At 42.7% G+C, this 15,312-nt stretch overlaps 2 protein-coding genes across 12 annotated transcripts in view; one reads left to right on the top strand and one right to left on the bottom strand.

Annotated features, from left to right (window-relative positions):
* Window positions 1–3,275, bottom strand: part of SLC68A1 (solute carrier family 68 member 1) — a 16,118-nt gene extending 12,843 nt beyond the window's left edge. Inside the window, exons 1-2 of one of the 5 annotated variants that reach the window (XM_077930180.1) lie at window positions 3,172–3,275; window positions 1,636–1,730 (exon numbers count right to left, since the gene is read on the bottom strand). The gene's annotated coding sequence lies outside the window, so the exon portion shown is untranslated. Of the gene's footprint in view, window positions 1–1,635; window positions 1,731–2,365; window positions 2,647–2,724; window positions 2,824–3,142 lie in introns of those variants that run through there. The other 4 variants (XM_077930179.1, XM_077930178.1, XM_077930181.1 and 1 more) reach the window with 4 other exon arrangements.
* On the top strand, window positions 2,878–15,312 carry C6H10orf95 (chromosome 6 C10orf95 homolog). Of its 7 annotated transcripts, XM_028730442.2 has the most exons (3): window positions 3,397–3,628; window positions 7,360–7,471; window positions 13,860–15,312. In XM_028730442.2, the coding sequence occupies exon 3, from the start codon at window positions 13,928–13,930 to the stop codon at window positions 14,573–14,575; it is 648 nt and encodes a 215-aa protein (XP_028586275.2). In that variant the 5' UTR covers window positions 3,397–3,628; window positions 7,360–7,471; window positions 13,860–13,927; the 3' UTR covers window positions 14,576–15,312. The 7 variants fall into 7 exon arrangements, with proteins under 7 accessions (XP_028586272.2, XP_028586275.2, XP_077786309.1 ...); XM_028730439.2 differs by lacking the exons at window positions 3,397–3,628; window positions 7,360–7,471 and adding an exon at window positions 2,878–2,967; XM_077930183.1 differs by lacking the exons at window positions 3,397–3,628; window positions 7,360–7,471 and adding an exon at window positions 7,563–7,936.

The following is a 15,312-nucleotide window of genomic DNA, read 5'->3' as shown; positions in this document are numbered from 1 at the left end:
TGCTTTTATACGCTGCCTATAATGCTCTTCATTGTCTGCTTGAGACCCAGATTAGCTTGTATCCATAGCTTCAGGTGAGAGTGTAGAGGTGAGGAATAGCTAGAAGACCTGCATGGAGACACCAGCTGCAGAAAACGGAGCTGTCTCCTAGGTTCCATGAACAGCTCAAAAACAAGGCCATCACCAAGGCCAAAAGTTGCCTACATTTACAGCTTTAGTGGGCAGAAGATAAGTCTCACCTGTGTGCCTTCCATTATAGTAGAGTTAAAAGCAGCTGTTGTGTGTCAAAGGCAATGGGAGGAGGAGAGCAAAGGGCAGGGAACAAATCTAAGGGATGAAGTGACCAATATCCAACAATAATCATACTGAGAGTAAATTCAATGAAATCAATTTGCTTAGGTCCATTATTTCAGTAGGCCTACTCTGAATAACAATAAGCTCTTAATTGGGTTCCATCTCACTCTGTGTTTTGCTTCCAATAGTATCTACAATAGTGTTCTGTTGACTGAATAAATAGCAAGTACTGTATCAAACTTCATGAGCAAGGCATGATGGCAACAGTGACCCTTTGCCATTCCTTCCTCTACATCTGAACACTGTGGTTCTGTTTAGCCATCCTATCTAACAGCTGCTGAATGACTCGCTCAAAAGTAACATATCTATAGCATGCATATCTCTATAGACCAGCCCCATCACTACTGTGTTTTCTGCTGTAATCCCACATTTTAAAGCCACAATGTTTGAGGTGCTAAGTTGTTTAGAGCATCCAGTGGATTGCACCTGAATCAACAGCTCTCACACCCCATTTGTTCTCAGAGCACAACTGGTTTCATTTGCCCAGCTGAGGGCTACCCCATCTGTTCCATTTGAGGATAGCCACTGATCCATCATGGTTAATGGAATCACACGTGGGCTCCTGTAGCCCACTCCCAAAACACAGTGTGGGAGTAAAACCACACCATTATTTGAAACTGATCATAATACAAGAACTTGGGGCCATTCAAGGAAGCTGAAGTTTGAAAGACTTGGGATAAATGGAAGTACTTCTTCACAGTGCACATAGTTAAACATTTTCTACCACAAGATGTAAAAAAGATAAAACAAATTCATGGAGAATAAGGCTATCAATGAATACTATCCCATGATGGCTGTACAGTCATACCTTGGAAGTCAAATGGAATCTGTTGCAGAAGTCCGTTCGACTTCCAAAACATTCGGAAACCAAAGCACAACTCCTGCAGCCAAAAAAAGTTCAAAAACCGGAACACTCACTTCCGGGTTTCGATCGTTCGGGAACTGAAATGTATGAGTACCAAGGCGTGCGACAACCAAGGTACGACTGTATATTATTTCCTGTACTGGCTGCGATGTGCCTCTGAATACCAGTTTTTCAGAATCACAACTGCGGAGAGTGTTGCACAGGCATCTGCCTGCCTATGTAATAACAGGAAGGGAATGGGGAAGAGGAGCAATCCATGCACTGCTTATTGAATTGCAAGGCAACAATGCGTACAGGTTTAGCTTGCCCTGGACACTGTTTTAACTTGCCCCAGATGAGTGGTTATCGTCAAGTGCTCTTTCAGCAGCACATCACTACTTAAAATGAATTAAAAATAAATAATTGCACTACAATACCTTGCAGAGATGACACAAGCAGGGATGAACTCTTGCAGCAGTGGCACATTGGTTCAGTCACTGCCTTAACTTGAAGGCATTAGTAGGTAACATCACTAAAAATGAAACACATACATCCTTGCACTGAGTGGCACATTGGGTATTTAGAAGTGGGCTCAGTTAATCTTAGAAACATTTACTCAGATTTATATTTTAGCAATGTGGCTTGAACAAGATGATTAAAATTAGTTCAAATTAGTTCAAAATTAGTTCAAATTAGTTCAAAAATTAGTTAAATTCAGAGTTAGGGCCCAATACGTTATTAATGTAAAATAAGGGAAATAAGTATCAGGGTATCTTTCTAGAGCTAGTTAGCCTGAAAATGAAACTAGGAAGTTTCGCTTCTTTTCCAGCCACATCAGCTGACGTGTTTCAGCAACATGCAACCACGTCCTCATACAAGAAAGTAGAGTCATAGCTTTGACTAATATTGTAGGCAGCCTTTTCTGTCTATGCACCCATTAGTCAAAATGTTGCCGAGACATTACTGAGAATCAAACTATGCTTCCCCACATCTAAAACGGCAGATGCTTAGCAGCTTGAGCTAGAAAACTAAACTGTGCTGCCAGAGATTTGTGGACCTTGTGCTCAAAGAAAGCACATAACACAGTTTGAACACTTAAAAATCAAGCCTCTGCTGGAAACTGAATGGGGTGGAAAGAATTTCCAAGCAAAGATCAGACTGACTTACCCAAGTTTTACTGATAGTTGATTTTTCTCATTGTCTGTTCTAGGCTGTTTTAAGTTCCTTGGAGGCAGGGAAATGTCTATTTTTACATCTATAACTCTCTAAGGCACCATATCAATCAAAATGCCTTGGCTATGTTCTCAGCCAGGGTCCCTATATTGTGTCTAGTTGGGAGGGGGTGGGCTGTAAAACACAGAAAGTAACAGCAAAACGAAAGATTCAGTTGCATTTGCAAGGAATTTTAGACTTGCGGCAGAAAATAGCCGGAAAAGGTAACATGGGTTTCGCCCAAGTCCTTAAATGCAACCAAGCCCCAGCCCCTCTCCCACATCCAGGAGCATAAAGGGGACACCTACACACACCTCTTACGACACCTTACAAGCGGACTGCTGAAGCAGCTTTTGGTGGGCTTTGTAAATCCACTTCCAGCCTTCATCTGGGTTACCAACGGGGAGTGGGAAAGGCATGATTCAACCGAAAGGCAGCTGGGCAAGAGGCCAGGGAGGGGAGCGCACGCCTTCCTCGCAGGATCGGTGCAGAAACTCCTGTAAGCGCAGGAGATCCTGGCCAACTCATCACCCACCTAACTAACCGCCCACCGGGAGGTAAATCGTGCTTACGCGTCAACCCCAACGTAGCTCTATGGAGCAGGCAATTAAGGCAGAATGAATGGGGAGACACCATTCTGCAGTCGGGCGGGGGTGGGTGGGAAGAGGAGAATCCTGACAAAGCTCTTTCGCAGGCAGATCATTACAAACAGGAAAATAATCGAGAGCCCACCTTCTTCTACCCCCCGATTGTACCTGTACCTTCGGCCCAGATTCGCCCTCTTCCTTATCAAACTTGCGCAGTCGTACTTCATTTCCCACTAACCCGCCCTCTTTTACACGGCGTCAAGCGACTCCTGCGCGGCGGCCATTTTTGACACTGAAGGAATACTCCTTTGGACGCCATCTTTGATGCGGGCGCGACGGACAACGGCCGTTCAGCCAGGGGCCAAACGCAGGGAGGTGGTGTTTTGCCGCTCCAGTGGGCGGGGAGAGAGAGAGAGGGGCTTCTGATTCTGCGAAGAGTGGCTCCTAGATTTGGGTAGAAGTCCTGAGATTTATATTCTCCCCAGTTTAAAAAAATTAAATCTTAAAACCCATTTTTAAATTAAAATCCATTTATTTCCTTTTTTAAAAGTTTACATTTTGTTATTCAGTTTATAGTCTCATCGACATAGTTCTTCAAAACAATAGATTTTTTATCAACTTTTTTTTAAAGGTGAGGGCATTATTACATTATATATACACACACACACACGCACGCACACATATTTAATTATAGGCTTTAATGCAGCAAAAGGTATTTCTATGTAGTAAAACAAGTGCATACTATGATTTGACAAAATATGTTACTTTTCTCCAGACTATAGTGATTTGTCTCCAAAAAGACTCCGAAAATGTACTGGGGGAGAAATGTCCATTTAAAACATTTTCAAAACTTATAAAATCGCAATAAATTCAACAAACTCCAACTTCAGCTATATATTATTACCAACTTATTGATGTTTTCAATGGCATTTGGACTGCTCTTTCCGTTTTTGAGTTTCTACTAGCTCCTCCTGGTTTGATTTATTCATTCTGGCTGCTGTGATGTTTATTATGATTATGTTTTCTTGTAGCTAGCTGTTAACTGTCTTGAAACACTGTAAAAAGGTAGGATACAAATCTATAAATAAAACATTCAAGTTAAATTGCCTTAATGAGCTTGTTGAATGTTGCCTGTAATATTTTTCACAAATAAAATGTGTTATCGAGGCAGAATTCAGAATTGTAATCTTGAACCACATGAGGATATGTGGAATTCAATGTTATTTAACGTTGCAAACCTAACTCCACTTACCTGGGAGTAAGTTCCATTGAATTCAGTTGGACTTAATTCTGAATAGACATGATTAGAGTGCACTGCAAAGCAGTGTGATTGTGTGCCTCAAAACCAAAATAGTCTGGAAAATATGGGAGACAATGGTAAAGGAAATAACAGTGGTCAAAAAATCATTTGGTATGTTTATTTGGTCTTCCTGAGAACTCAGAACCATGTATGAGTCAGAGGATGGTGGTTATTCACAGTTCCATGAATATTCTTTTATTTTGCCTTCCCTATTGTTACTAATAAATGACTCACATGTTCCACTTGCCCAGGGAGAGCTATCATACAGCTATTTGTTTAGAACAGGGGTCAGCAAACTTTTTCAGCAGGGGGCCGGTCCACTCTCTCTCAAACCTTGGGAGGGGGGGCTGGACTATATTTTGGGGGAGAGGGGATGAACGAATTCCTATGCCCCACAAATAACCCAGAGATGCATTTTAAATAAAAGCACACATTCTACTCATGTAAAAACACGCTGATTCCCAGACTGTCTGTGGGCCAGATTTAGAAGGTGATTGGGCCGGATGCGACCCCCAGGCTTTAGTTTGCCTACCCATGGTTTAGAGTAAGGAAGAAGGCAGAGCTGTTTAGTAGCTATCAGTGTATCTGAAATAGCACACACACAATGGAGTAACAGAGGGTCTGATAACTTTGCCAGTGTTTTCACCAACCTCATGCATATGGCTTAACAAATGCTTCTGTCCCCTTTCAATATAAGGGTCTATCTGTCAGGCTCCTAATGTCAGCCTGATTTATGGACAGTCCTGCTGGACCCCTCTAGTCCAGCATCCTGTCCTCACAGTGACCAACCAGATGCCTATGGGACACACTGCCTATGGAGATCAGGCAGGCTCCTTTACTGTACTCCTTTCAGCAGCTGCTAAAAACATTTTCATTTAGACAAGCCTACCAATATATTTAGATTGCTGGTATGTTTTTAGTTTATTGCTTGTTTCAATTTGTTGAAAGTTTTACTTGTTTTTACCAAGAAGTACCGTATATTGTTTTATTCTTTTTGTAAATCACTTTGAGGTTTTCTACAATCAAGCAGTCCATCCATTTTATGAAACAAATAAAACAAAAATAAATCCACAAGCAGGATGTGGGTGCTACAGCACTCTTCCTACTTGTGATTTCCAAGCAAATGGTATTCAGAGATATATTGCCTCCAATACTACAGGTACTATACAGCCATCATGGCCTGCAGCCTTATCTTCCATTGACTTGTCTAAACTCCTCTTGTAATCATCCAAGCTGGTGGCCATTACTACAGCTTGTGATGGCAAATTCCATTGTTTAACTGTGTGTTGATTAAATATTTTATTTTGTCTATGGTACAATTCTAACTATGTCTACTCAGAAGTACGTTTCATTGGATGGTGTGGAGTTCTAGTGTTGTGAGAGAGGCCTAGTCACTTTCTTCATACATAATTTTGCATACATGTTTCCCTTTACCTTTCTGCCAATCCCAAAAGGCCCAAATGTTGTAACTTTTCCTCATAGGGAAGTTGCTAAAGCTCCTTGATCATTTTGCCAGCCATTTTCTGAATATTTTCCAGCTCTACAATAACTTTTTTGAGGTGCACCAATTAGAAATGTACACAGTATTCCAAGTACATTCACATCATTATGTAAATAGCATTATGATACTGGCAGTTTGGTTTTCAATCTCTTTCTTAATTCTCCCTAACATGGTGTTCACCATTTTCACAGCTGCCATACTCTGGGTCACATTTTTATCAAGCTATCCACTTTACCCCCAAAGTCACTTTCCTGGTCAGTCACTGCCAGTTCAGGCCTAATCTGTTTATGTAAAATTAGGTGGTGCTTTTTTTTTTTTTTACCCCATTGTGCATCACTTTTCACTTGCTGACACTGGATTGCATTTGCCATTTTAATGTCCATTCACCATGCTTGGAGAGGTCTTTTGGAGTGTCATACAATTCTTTGTTTTTACCACCCTGAACAATTAGGATTCATTAGCAAACTTGGCCACCTCATTGCTCCACATCATTTATGAACAAGCCAGTTGTAAAGCTATAGGTGGACTTACCTTCATCCCTGGAAAGTCTACTTGCATGATAATATGCTTGTTGATAATCTTCCCCCACCTGGAATGGGCATTTCTGAAAATATTAGTAATTTTAATCACTGTGTCATTTGCCTGCTTTCAAGCCCAACCTGTGAGTAAGATCCATTGAATTCAACAGCACATACTTCTGAGTAGGCATAGATAATTGGAATGAAATAAAGAGTGTCACATGATCAGTGAAACATTTTACTGTTTACACCAGGTATCACAAACCTGAAAAAAATTACATTTTTGGCATTTGTTTTTCTTCACAGGATTACTGCAGTCTATATGCAGTCTTCCTTTGCAATAAAGGAGCATTATTTATTTTTATCCATGTGAATGCTACAGGTTTGATCCACACTGCAAAGTCTAACAAATAATATTGAAGGATAATAAGAAACCTGCCATTAAAAGGTTGCATTAATCAGGTAATAGTCACAGGCTAATGAAATAACACCTTTTTCTGGAGCTTCATCTATATTGTTCATATGTTAATTAGTTCCTTCTTTGCATAATAACTGTAGATAGCTAAATTACCTCAGCTGCTTAATGTGGCTGATAAAATTAGCTAATGGCAGCTACTTAGCTAAAAGTAACAAGAGGACCTAGGTGATTACACTTACAAAGCTGTTCAGTTACACTGTTATAGCAAAAGGTGTATGTACTTGTTACTATTAGGTGGAAGAATAGCATAGTTAATGCTGGTTAATTGAAAATCTAGTGGAAAATCTCATTACTATTTTAGCAAATCAGAAAATAGTAGTTTTAGGTATTAATTTTAATACAAAGCTCTCTGATATACTTTGGTCTTACAATTATACAAGGTAGGTCTCAATTCTTATTTCATGACTACAGATATTAAAACGTTATAATTTTCTTATGGCTCCCTACTGAGTACATTGTTGAGCTGAATTTGCAACCAGGACTCCCAAGTTCATAGCAATATAGTTAAGAAGAGCCTTTTAAGAAAAAAATAACTTTCTTAGTTATGTTATGTCTCTCTTAACAGTTATGATCTACCCACATATTCAGCAGCAGATCTTCCCGACCTGTATATGTGGTAATGGAGAAAACTTCATATAGCTGTTAAAGGCGGCTAGAAAAAAGGAAGCAACAATAAGGTGAACCAGTAGTCTTTTCTGGACTGTAATGGATAAAAGAATCAACTTGTGTTGATTTTGTTTCAAACTATAATGACTAGAGGCAAAGGGGTGGGGGAGATTTGTTGCGGAAGGGCCAGGGCCATCTTATCCATTAGGGTTAGTGGCGCCCTGAGCCACGGCGCCCGCCCATCAGGGGAACCCAGCAGCGGTAGTCTGGGACCGACCAGGAAGAGCTGCGAGGGCATGTTGGGCAGCGGCAGCAGCTCTTCCTATGGCCAGCCGTGCTCTCTCGCTTCCTGCCTGGGAGAGGAGGCAGCAGCAGCGGCGCACAAAGCTACATTGCACCCTTCTCCCTCCTGCCCGCCCTGCGGCAGTAGTGGGACTGCTGAGGAAGCCTGCGCGGCTAGCGCAGGGGGAGGAGAGGACAGGGAGGGGGAGGGGTGCTGAGAACGTCTCCCCCCGCCCCTTCCTTCAAGGAAAAAGGTGGAGGAGGGATTCATTTGGGGCGGTGGGAGGGGAAAGCTGAAGGGGGGGGCGCACTACCATTAGGACTCAGTTCGGAGGTAAGGATGGACTCGAGAGCATGCTTTCCATGCAGTTAGTGGTTAAAAACAAACAAACACCAACAAAAAGTCCTTTAAAGACGAGGACGGGTTTTAAGGTCCTATTAGATTCAGCAGGGCTTACTCTCAGGTAAGTGCAGTTAGGGCTGCAGCCTTTGTGACCCAAGTTTTGTGTCCTTTTTAGGTTCAGGATGTCACTGCTTTACACCCACCCCCACCCCCCACAATATTTGAAAACGTCAGCTTTGTACTTAAACACAAATTGGCCGGAAACTTCATTCTCTGTGTCTTTATCACTTTATTTAAAGAACGACAAACTGGTGATTGCTTTAGCTTTTTGATACCTGGTGATTTGAATCATGAGGATGAATTAGAAGAACTGCTAAGTCTTGAATGAGTCTTGCTTTGGAATTGCAGACTTCATTAGATTTTCTTCTGCCTCTTCATTTTATTTTGTTCTAAGGGCTTGTTAGAGATAATGAGATAATGTGTAAGTGTGGTGTCAGCTCCCTGGGAAACCTCTGGGGAACCTTCCTTTCCTAAAAAAGGTCAACAACTTTGCCCCCCCCCAAAAAAGGTCAACAACTTTGGGAAATGGGGGGGGGCAGAGGTATATTTGCACCACAGCATCGGATATGCTTAAAACAGCCCTGGGAAGGGCTATAGCTCAGTGGTGGAGCATTTGTCTCAGGTTCAATGCTGTGCATCTCCAGGTAAGGTTGAAAGAGACTCCTATCTGAAATCCTGGAGAGCTGCTTGAGTCAGTAGACAAAATTGAGCTAGCTGGATCTGTGCTTTTTACTTGGTATAATGCAGCTTCCTGTGTTCCTCAACATCTAAAAGTTGTGTCAGCAAACTTTTTCGGCAGGGGGCTGGTCTACTGTCCCTCAGACTTTGTGGGGGGCCGGACTATATCTTGGGGGGGGGGGGGAATGACGCAAGAGCACCACAAGCCCCGGTGGCTGCTTACCTGTGTCTTGTGAGCAGAAGGGGCTGGCGGCAGGGGGGACGATGAGCGGCGTGCGAAAGAGCTCCGGAGAGGGGCTGCTTAAAATGGCAGCCGCTCAAGTGCCGCTGCTGCTGGCACCAACAAAGCCCAGCCCCCTTCCTCCTCTAGACAGGGCAGGGAGAAGCTGGGAGGAGGGAGGGAGGAGGCGCCGCCGTGTGAGGGAGAGAGAGAGGGAAAGAACGCACGCGCTGGCAATCCACGCGGCGATTCCTAGATCCAGAAGGTAATTGGGCCTGATCCGGCCCGCAGAACTTAGTTTGCTGACCCATGGTGTAGAAGATGGCACTTTGACAGGTGTAGTTTATCATATAGGAATGAATCACACACACCCTCTATTTTTCTCCTAAAGATGGAGAAACCATGTTCTCCTTAACTATTGATCCTGTTTCCTGGATAGATCTTAGCAAGTGACATTAGCATATATCAGAAACATTCTAAATTGGCGTTTTATTGGTCAGTCACCTGTGTTTCATCTCCCACTATTGTGTGCAAGAAGTCTCATAACTTTGTCTTTCAGCTTTTCAGTTTAGAAAATGCTTTGACTCCAGAGTCAATGGCAAGATGCACTACAATCTATACCGCCCACTTGAGTAGTCCCACAGATTTAAATTGCATTTATGTAGTGTAAATAGCTTGCTGTTTAAAACATCAGCAGTCATGATGGCATGTATAATCTGAGCTTCCTGCATCAATGTAAACTAACTGGTGCACTTCAGAGTAAGCAAATGTTGAAACATCATCTCTTTTCTCTGCCTTCAAACCCCACCCCCCCCCCCCACTTCTAGTGTTAGGCAAGTATCCAAGCATCTGTATAATCTATGTGGTTTGGTGGAGATGAAAAATGAGAACAAATTCACACACCTCACAAATATACTAGATCATTGTTCCCACAACAATACATTCTCTAATTTGAGTGCTCTCTCCTGTTGTATTGCACCTGTGGCTGGGAAGCCTTGCTATCAACAGCACCAGGAGGGAGAGGATGCATATATGAGGAAGCTGGCAGGAGTGGTGAGGGGAGGAGAGATAAGGGAAAAGTACTGTTGGTGGTTAGGATCTTTGAGGAAGGCAATAGGATTAAGAGGACGAGGCAAAACAGTGGTGCTAAAGGTTAAGATCTTAAGGGACAGAAAGATGGGTGAACCCAGACAGTAGGGGAAGGAAGATGTTCCTTCTCCCCCCACCCAGTGGGTAGGGGATATTATGTGCATACATATCAACCAAAACCTTGGCTGCAGGCCTCTGGTCTTTGTTTATGTTGGGTTGTATTTATTTTATTTGGCCTGGTAGATGAGGCTTCTTGCATGCTACTAATGCTGTGACTTGTTTGTTCAGTCATTACTCTGATGAACTGCAGTTTGTAAGCTTGTTTCTGGAAACCATTCAGCTGTGTAACTTCATCCTTAACTCCTTGACTTGCCAAATGGTGCTGTGTTTTTCTTTCTATACTATCAGGTTTGGGGGAATATGTGTGTGACGCCAACTCCCACAAATTTAAGAATTGCCCCAAAGAACTTTTTTTTAAAAACAACAACACCTGTTTAAAAAAGTCCACCACTGATAACTGCAAAGGAAAATGAAGACTGCCCTTCAGTTGATAGTAACTTCTGTCTCTACCTTTTTAATTATCCAAAATTGCTACATATGAGACGCTGGCAACAGAAGGTTTGTGGGGGGATTTGGGGGGTGAGAACTACCAGGGGGAGTCTTGGTCAATCAAGAAAGATGGTTTAATCTGCTCAGACTTAATGATGAACATACAGTCATGCAAGAGGGGGAAAACTTTTTAAAAATGTGTGTGAGCTGTGTATCAAGCCCAGAGACAGAAAAGTGAAGAAGCAGTGTGTGGCCATCTGTGTAATGAGATGCCTGTTTCTGGGGATCTATTCAAGAGACAAAAAGCAGAGTTGAGAAGCTTATGCCCTCTCCTCTTTGGGGAGGTCCAGCTTGTGCTCCAGCTGTGGCAGTGCTAAAATCATGGGAGAACACAACTCTCCTTGGCTTGGGCCAATCCCTTGCTGAATGATGAGGTAATAGACTGCAGGCAGGGGAATCATATTTTTTAAATATACTTCTCAACTTTTAAAAAATAAAACACACACCTTAATGCATTAATAAAATACCGTAGAAGAGAGCCAGGGGTATCCTTAGACACTCAGGAAGCACAGACACTGGTTTATTGTTAACAGCATACATTGATAGGTATAACCAGGCACTGACCAGAGCCTCCTCAGTCTCTGGTGTATTGGTGTTTGAAGCTGTGTGTATATGCCAGGCATAGGCAAACTCTGGCCCTCCAGATGTTTGGGACTACAATTTCCACCATCCCTGAACACTGGACCTGTTATCTAGGGATGATGGGAATTGTAGTCCCAAACATCTGGAGGGCCGGAGTTTGCCGATGCCTGGTATATGCCATATATATCCTGTAGTTTCTTGAGAAATACTGCAGTTTGATGTGTTTTCCATCAAGCCAGCAGCCATCCAATTTGAAATTGTAAGCTATATTCACTGCACAGTTAAGCTGAGGTTTGGGATAGCTATTGCTTGTGTGCAGATGATAGTTTAATGGGGAGCAGTTCCGGGGCGTTGCAGGCATGAGGAAAGCAAATAGGTAATGTGCATCTGGTGAAGACATCCCCACCCTCTCTGGTGTGTTCAGCAGTATGCCAACGTCACTTGAAATGCAACAGGGAGAAGTGACCTGACTGCATTTTAAGCCACAAAGGTATGCACAGCCATAGATAGGGGAGGAGGCTGAGCCTATGCTTCTTACCTGAATTTATGCGTCATACCTGTGCCTGTTGCTGTCTGCCTAGAAACCATTCTTCCTTGGAACATGGCCTGAGTTGGTCGGTGCTAGGAGCGTGGTTACTACAATAGAGCCTGCCTCTTCTTCGGAAGAGTTGTGCCTGAATCCCTGCAGCAAGGGACCAAGCTTCTGCTAAAAAAAACACCAAGGGGGAGCAAAGTAAGTGGAGCCCTTGAGACTCTCCCAGCTGGGTCCCCCCCACCCCCTCATTCAAGTGTCTGCACCTGGTTGCTATCCATTTCTGTGTTCTTTTCTCCCAACAACAAAGCCTGAAATCTGAGCTTGAAGGGAGAGAACCGTTGAGGACTAAAGAGGCAGCTAATTATGTTTCCTTGCCTACCTCCCGGGCTGTGCCAGAGACACTAAATGTTCAGCAATTGCTGGTGTGCCACCCCAGGAGTTGCTAGCACTGTAACTGGCTTCAGTCTCATGGAATCCCTTCTTCCTACTCCTTCCTAGGAAACTTAAAGGGCACAGACTTTGAATACTTTGTAAATTTTGTAGACCAAAGTGGAATTATCAGGTAGGAGGGAGACGGCATGTGTGAAAGGGGAGAGATAGAAGAAATCAGGGCATGTTGTTGAGGGTTAAATTTATAGGATCTTGAAGCAGGTGAAAAGTTGAGTAAACAATCGGGCAAAAGTATTGGCTTCAGGTCTTAGGTCTGTTCAAATCTGTTTGATTTTCATATTGGAAGTGACTGGATTTTGATATCTAATTAGCTGAAAAGGTATCTTTTCTCCTTGATTTTAAATAACACTGTGGACAACGAGAGGGGCAGAAATGTTATAGCTGTCCTCATCTGGCTGTCGTAATCCTGAGGCAGATCTATGTCAGCAGCAGCAGCAGCTCCTCAACTTCTGATGGTCATCCTTGTTAGTACCAGGAGATGGAGTTGGTTCTCATTTGCTACATCCAAATGGAGAAGCTATAAGGGTGCTCTTTGCAGGGTGATATATTATTGCAGTGACCTTGACATTATGGAAGTTCTCCCCAAAGAGACGAGGAATGGACAAACTTTTCAAATTTTAAAGTGGTCTATATTTTGGGCTACTGCTGCTTCATCAAGACTGTTATTTTAGAAAGCTGTTTGATAATAGAAAGCATTTATATTTTCTAGGAATTTATTTTGCTGATCATTCATTTTGATTGACCTATGTTCTTAAATATTTTGGTATTAAAATTGTTTTTGAATTTGAATTTTGAATTATAGTGTGCTTATGAGTGGTAAACTGGCCTTGGGTGGACTGTGTCCCTAAAGCAGGCATCCTCAACCTGCAGCCCTCCAGGTGTTTTGGCTCCCATGATCCCTAGCTAACAGGACCAGTGGTCAGAGATGATGGGAATTGAAGTCCAGAACATCTGGAGGGCCAAAGGTTGGGGATGCCTGCCCTAAAGGCAGCCTATAAATAATTCTACAAATAAAACTGTTTTTAGTGGTAGTAGAACACTTTGGCAGACACCCAGATAATTACTTGTCTTGTCCTGGCTCAATTTATTAAGGCCTGAAAATACTTTTAAAATCACGTTCTCTGATGTGCATAAAATGAAGTATCTATTTGAATTGCCTTGCAGCAATCTCTGGCAAAGCAGGAGAGTGTAAATAGACAGCTTTATAAAACTCTGTAGGGGGGGGGCGGCGGTTTGAAGCTTGCTAGTTTCTGCTTATCCGGCAAGACCATTATGGGTCGGCAAGGCTTGTCCCAACGGGTTCCAAAGCCACTTAAGTATTATAGTATATTGTTTAAGGCACATGCTATTGTGAAAGCTCTGTTTCTAAGAAGTGTGTGTTTGTCTTGTGTGGCCAGGCATGTGATAAATCCTGGTATGCATCACACTCTTAAAAGAACAGCAAGCCTCTCTCAGTTTGACTCAGCTTCTGCAGGCCCATGAGGACAGATAACGAAAGTGTGTAGCTAAATATGTAGCTTTACCACAAGCGGTGGTAAACTTTTGTAATGAATCAGCTTGTGCACATTTGCCTTTGCCACAGTTCAGCACCTCTTACATTTGTCTCAACAGCTTGGCAGGAACCAGATGTGAGAAAGTGATGCTTGCTTGAGAAGAAATTGTATGCACCTCCTCCCAGTATGGCTCTGTACTATCCAACTATGATGCAGACCTTTCCTTATAACTATCTGCCTCTTGGGCCAAGTCGACCATCAGACACTGCACACGCCCCCATGATCCCTCCAGTCCAGATGCACAACTTCTACAACAGGCCTCTTGCTGTGATTATGGACAATAACAATGGTAACAACGTAAATCCAGCAAACCAAGTGGAGTACCATCACATCCATGGTGCAAATCCTTACTTCTATCCTTACCCTTTCTGGTACTTCCCCCAAGTGAGCCCTCTTCCTCTGTACAACCCCTATGCTAACTATCCTCCTTATGCAGCCTACCAAAGACCAGGCTGGGATGTGTGGCCTGAGGGATTCACCTTGAGAGGAGAGCTCCATTGGGGTAAGCTTGAGAGGATTGTGGGACCTAGGAGGGACTTGCCAGAATTCGTGAAAGACGATCTCAGAAGGGTCTATGGCACCTATCCAAGGACGGATGTTACCATAACATACCACAGTGGGGAATTTATTGTGAAAGGGGACCCTAGAGTTGGAGAACAAGAATACAGGGTAGAGAAGAGAATCATCCGAAATGAACCCACCCCAACTGCTAGTGAAGCTGAGGACAGCAGTGAAGACCGCAATAGGAAGAAGAAAAAGAAATCAAAGAGATAATGAAAGTGGTTCAAATAATACTGACTGAACATGTATCCCTCTGTTTAGACCTAATATCTGGCGGCAATGATACCGAAAACTGAAAGAGATTTTTCTGTGACATTTTTATAGGTTCCAATAACTTTCTTAGTAGCTGTTGTATACTCACTAATGTGCACACATACTTTTCTCTTGTGCTAATAGGAAGATGTTGCTCATTTTGTCAACCCCTGCTCTTTTTTTGAGTGACTCCAAATGAATGCCAGTAGTGCAGCCTTTCAATTGGATCAACCAAAAATCTACTTATAAAAACTATGGATTTCTGGCACATTATCTTCCTAGTTGTACATTACCATTTTGCACCATAAATTCTTCCTGCCCCCCTCATTGTTGGAGGGATCTCTTTTCTTTCTTTCCTTCCCCCACCCCTGGCCAAACATTGGCTACTTTAAGTAAATGTCCATAGAGTTCACTATGGAATTATTCAGAAACTGAACCCGAGGTCACAGTACAAGGTGGTGGTATACTGAAAATCTGGTCACACTGTGACAATGGACACACAACATACATAAATAGGATCAGAGTACCTTTATTTTTAACATCAGCACAGACAAACCTATTGTGAATTCCACCTTCTGTAATATGTTTTAAGCCATTTGTGATTCTTTCCTAGTGACATGAACAATTGCTTGGCCATCAGGTTGCACTTTGTATATATGCAAGACATAGAGCATTTTAAATAAAGGAAAACAAGCATG

This window comes from Podarcis muralis, chromosome 6 (genome assembly GCF_964188315.1).
Source record: "Podarcis muralis chromosome 6, rPodMur119.hap1.1, whole genome shotgun sequence".
NCBI classification, from domain to species: domain Eukaryota; kingdom Metazoa; phylum Chordata; class Lepidosauria; order Squamata; family Lacertidae; genus Podarcis; species Podarcis muralis.
The sequence above is the reverse complement of the archived record's forward strand: the minus strand, read 5'-3'. Positions and strand labels throughout refer to the sequence as shown.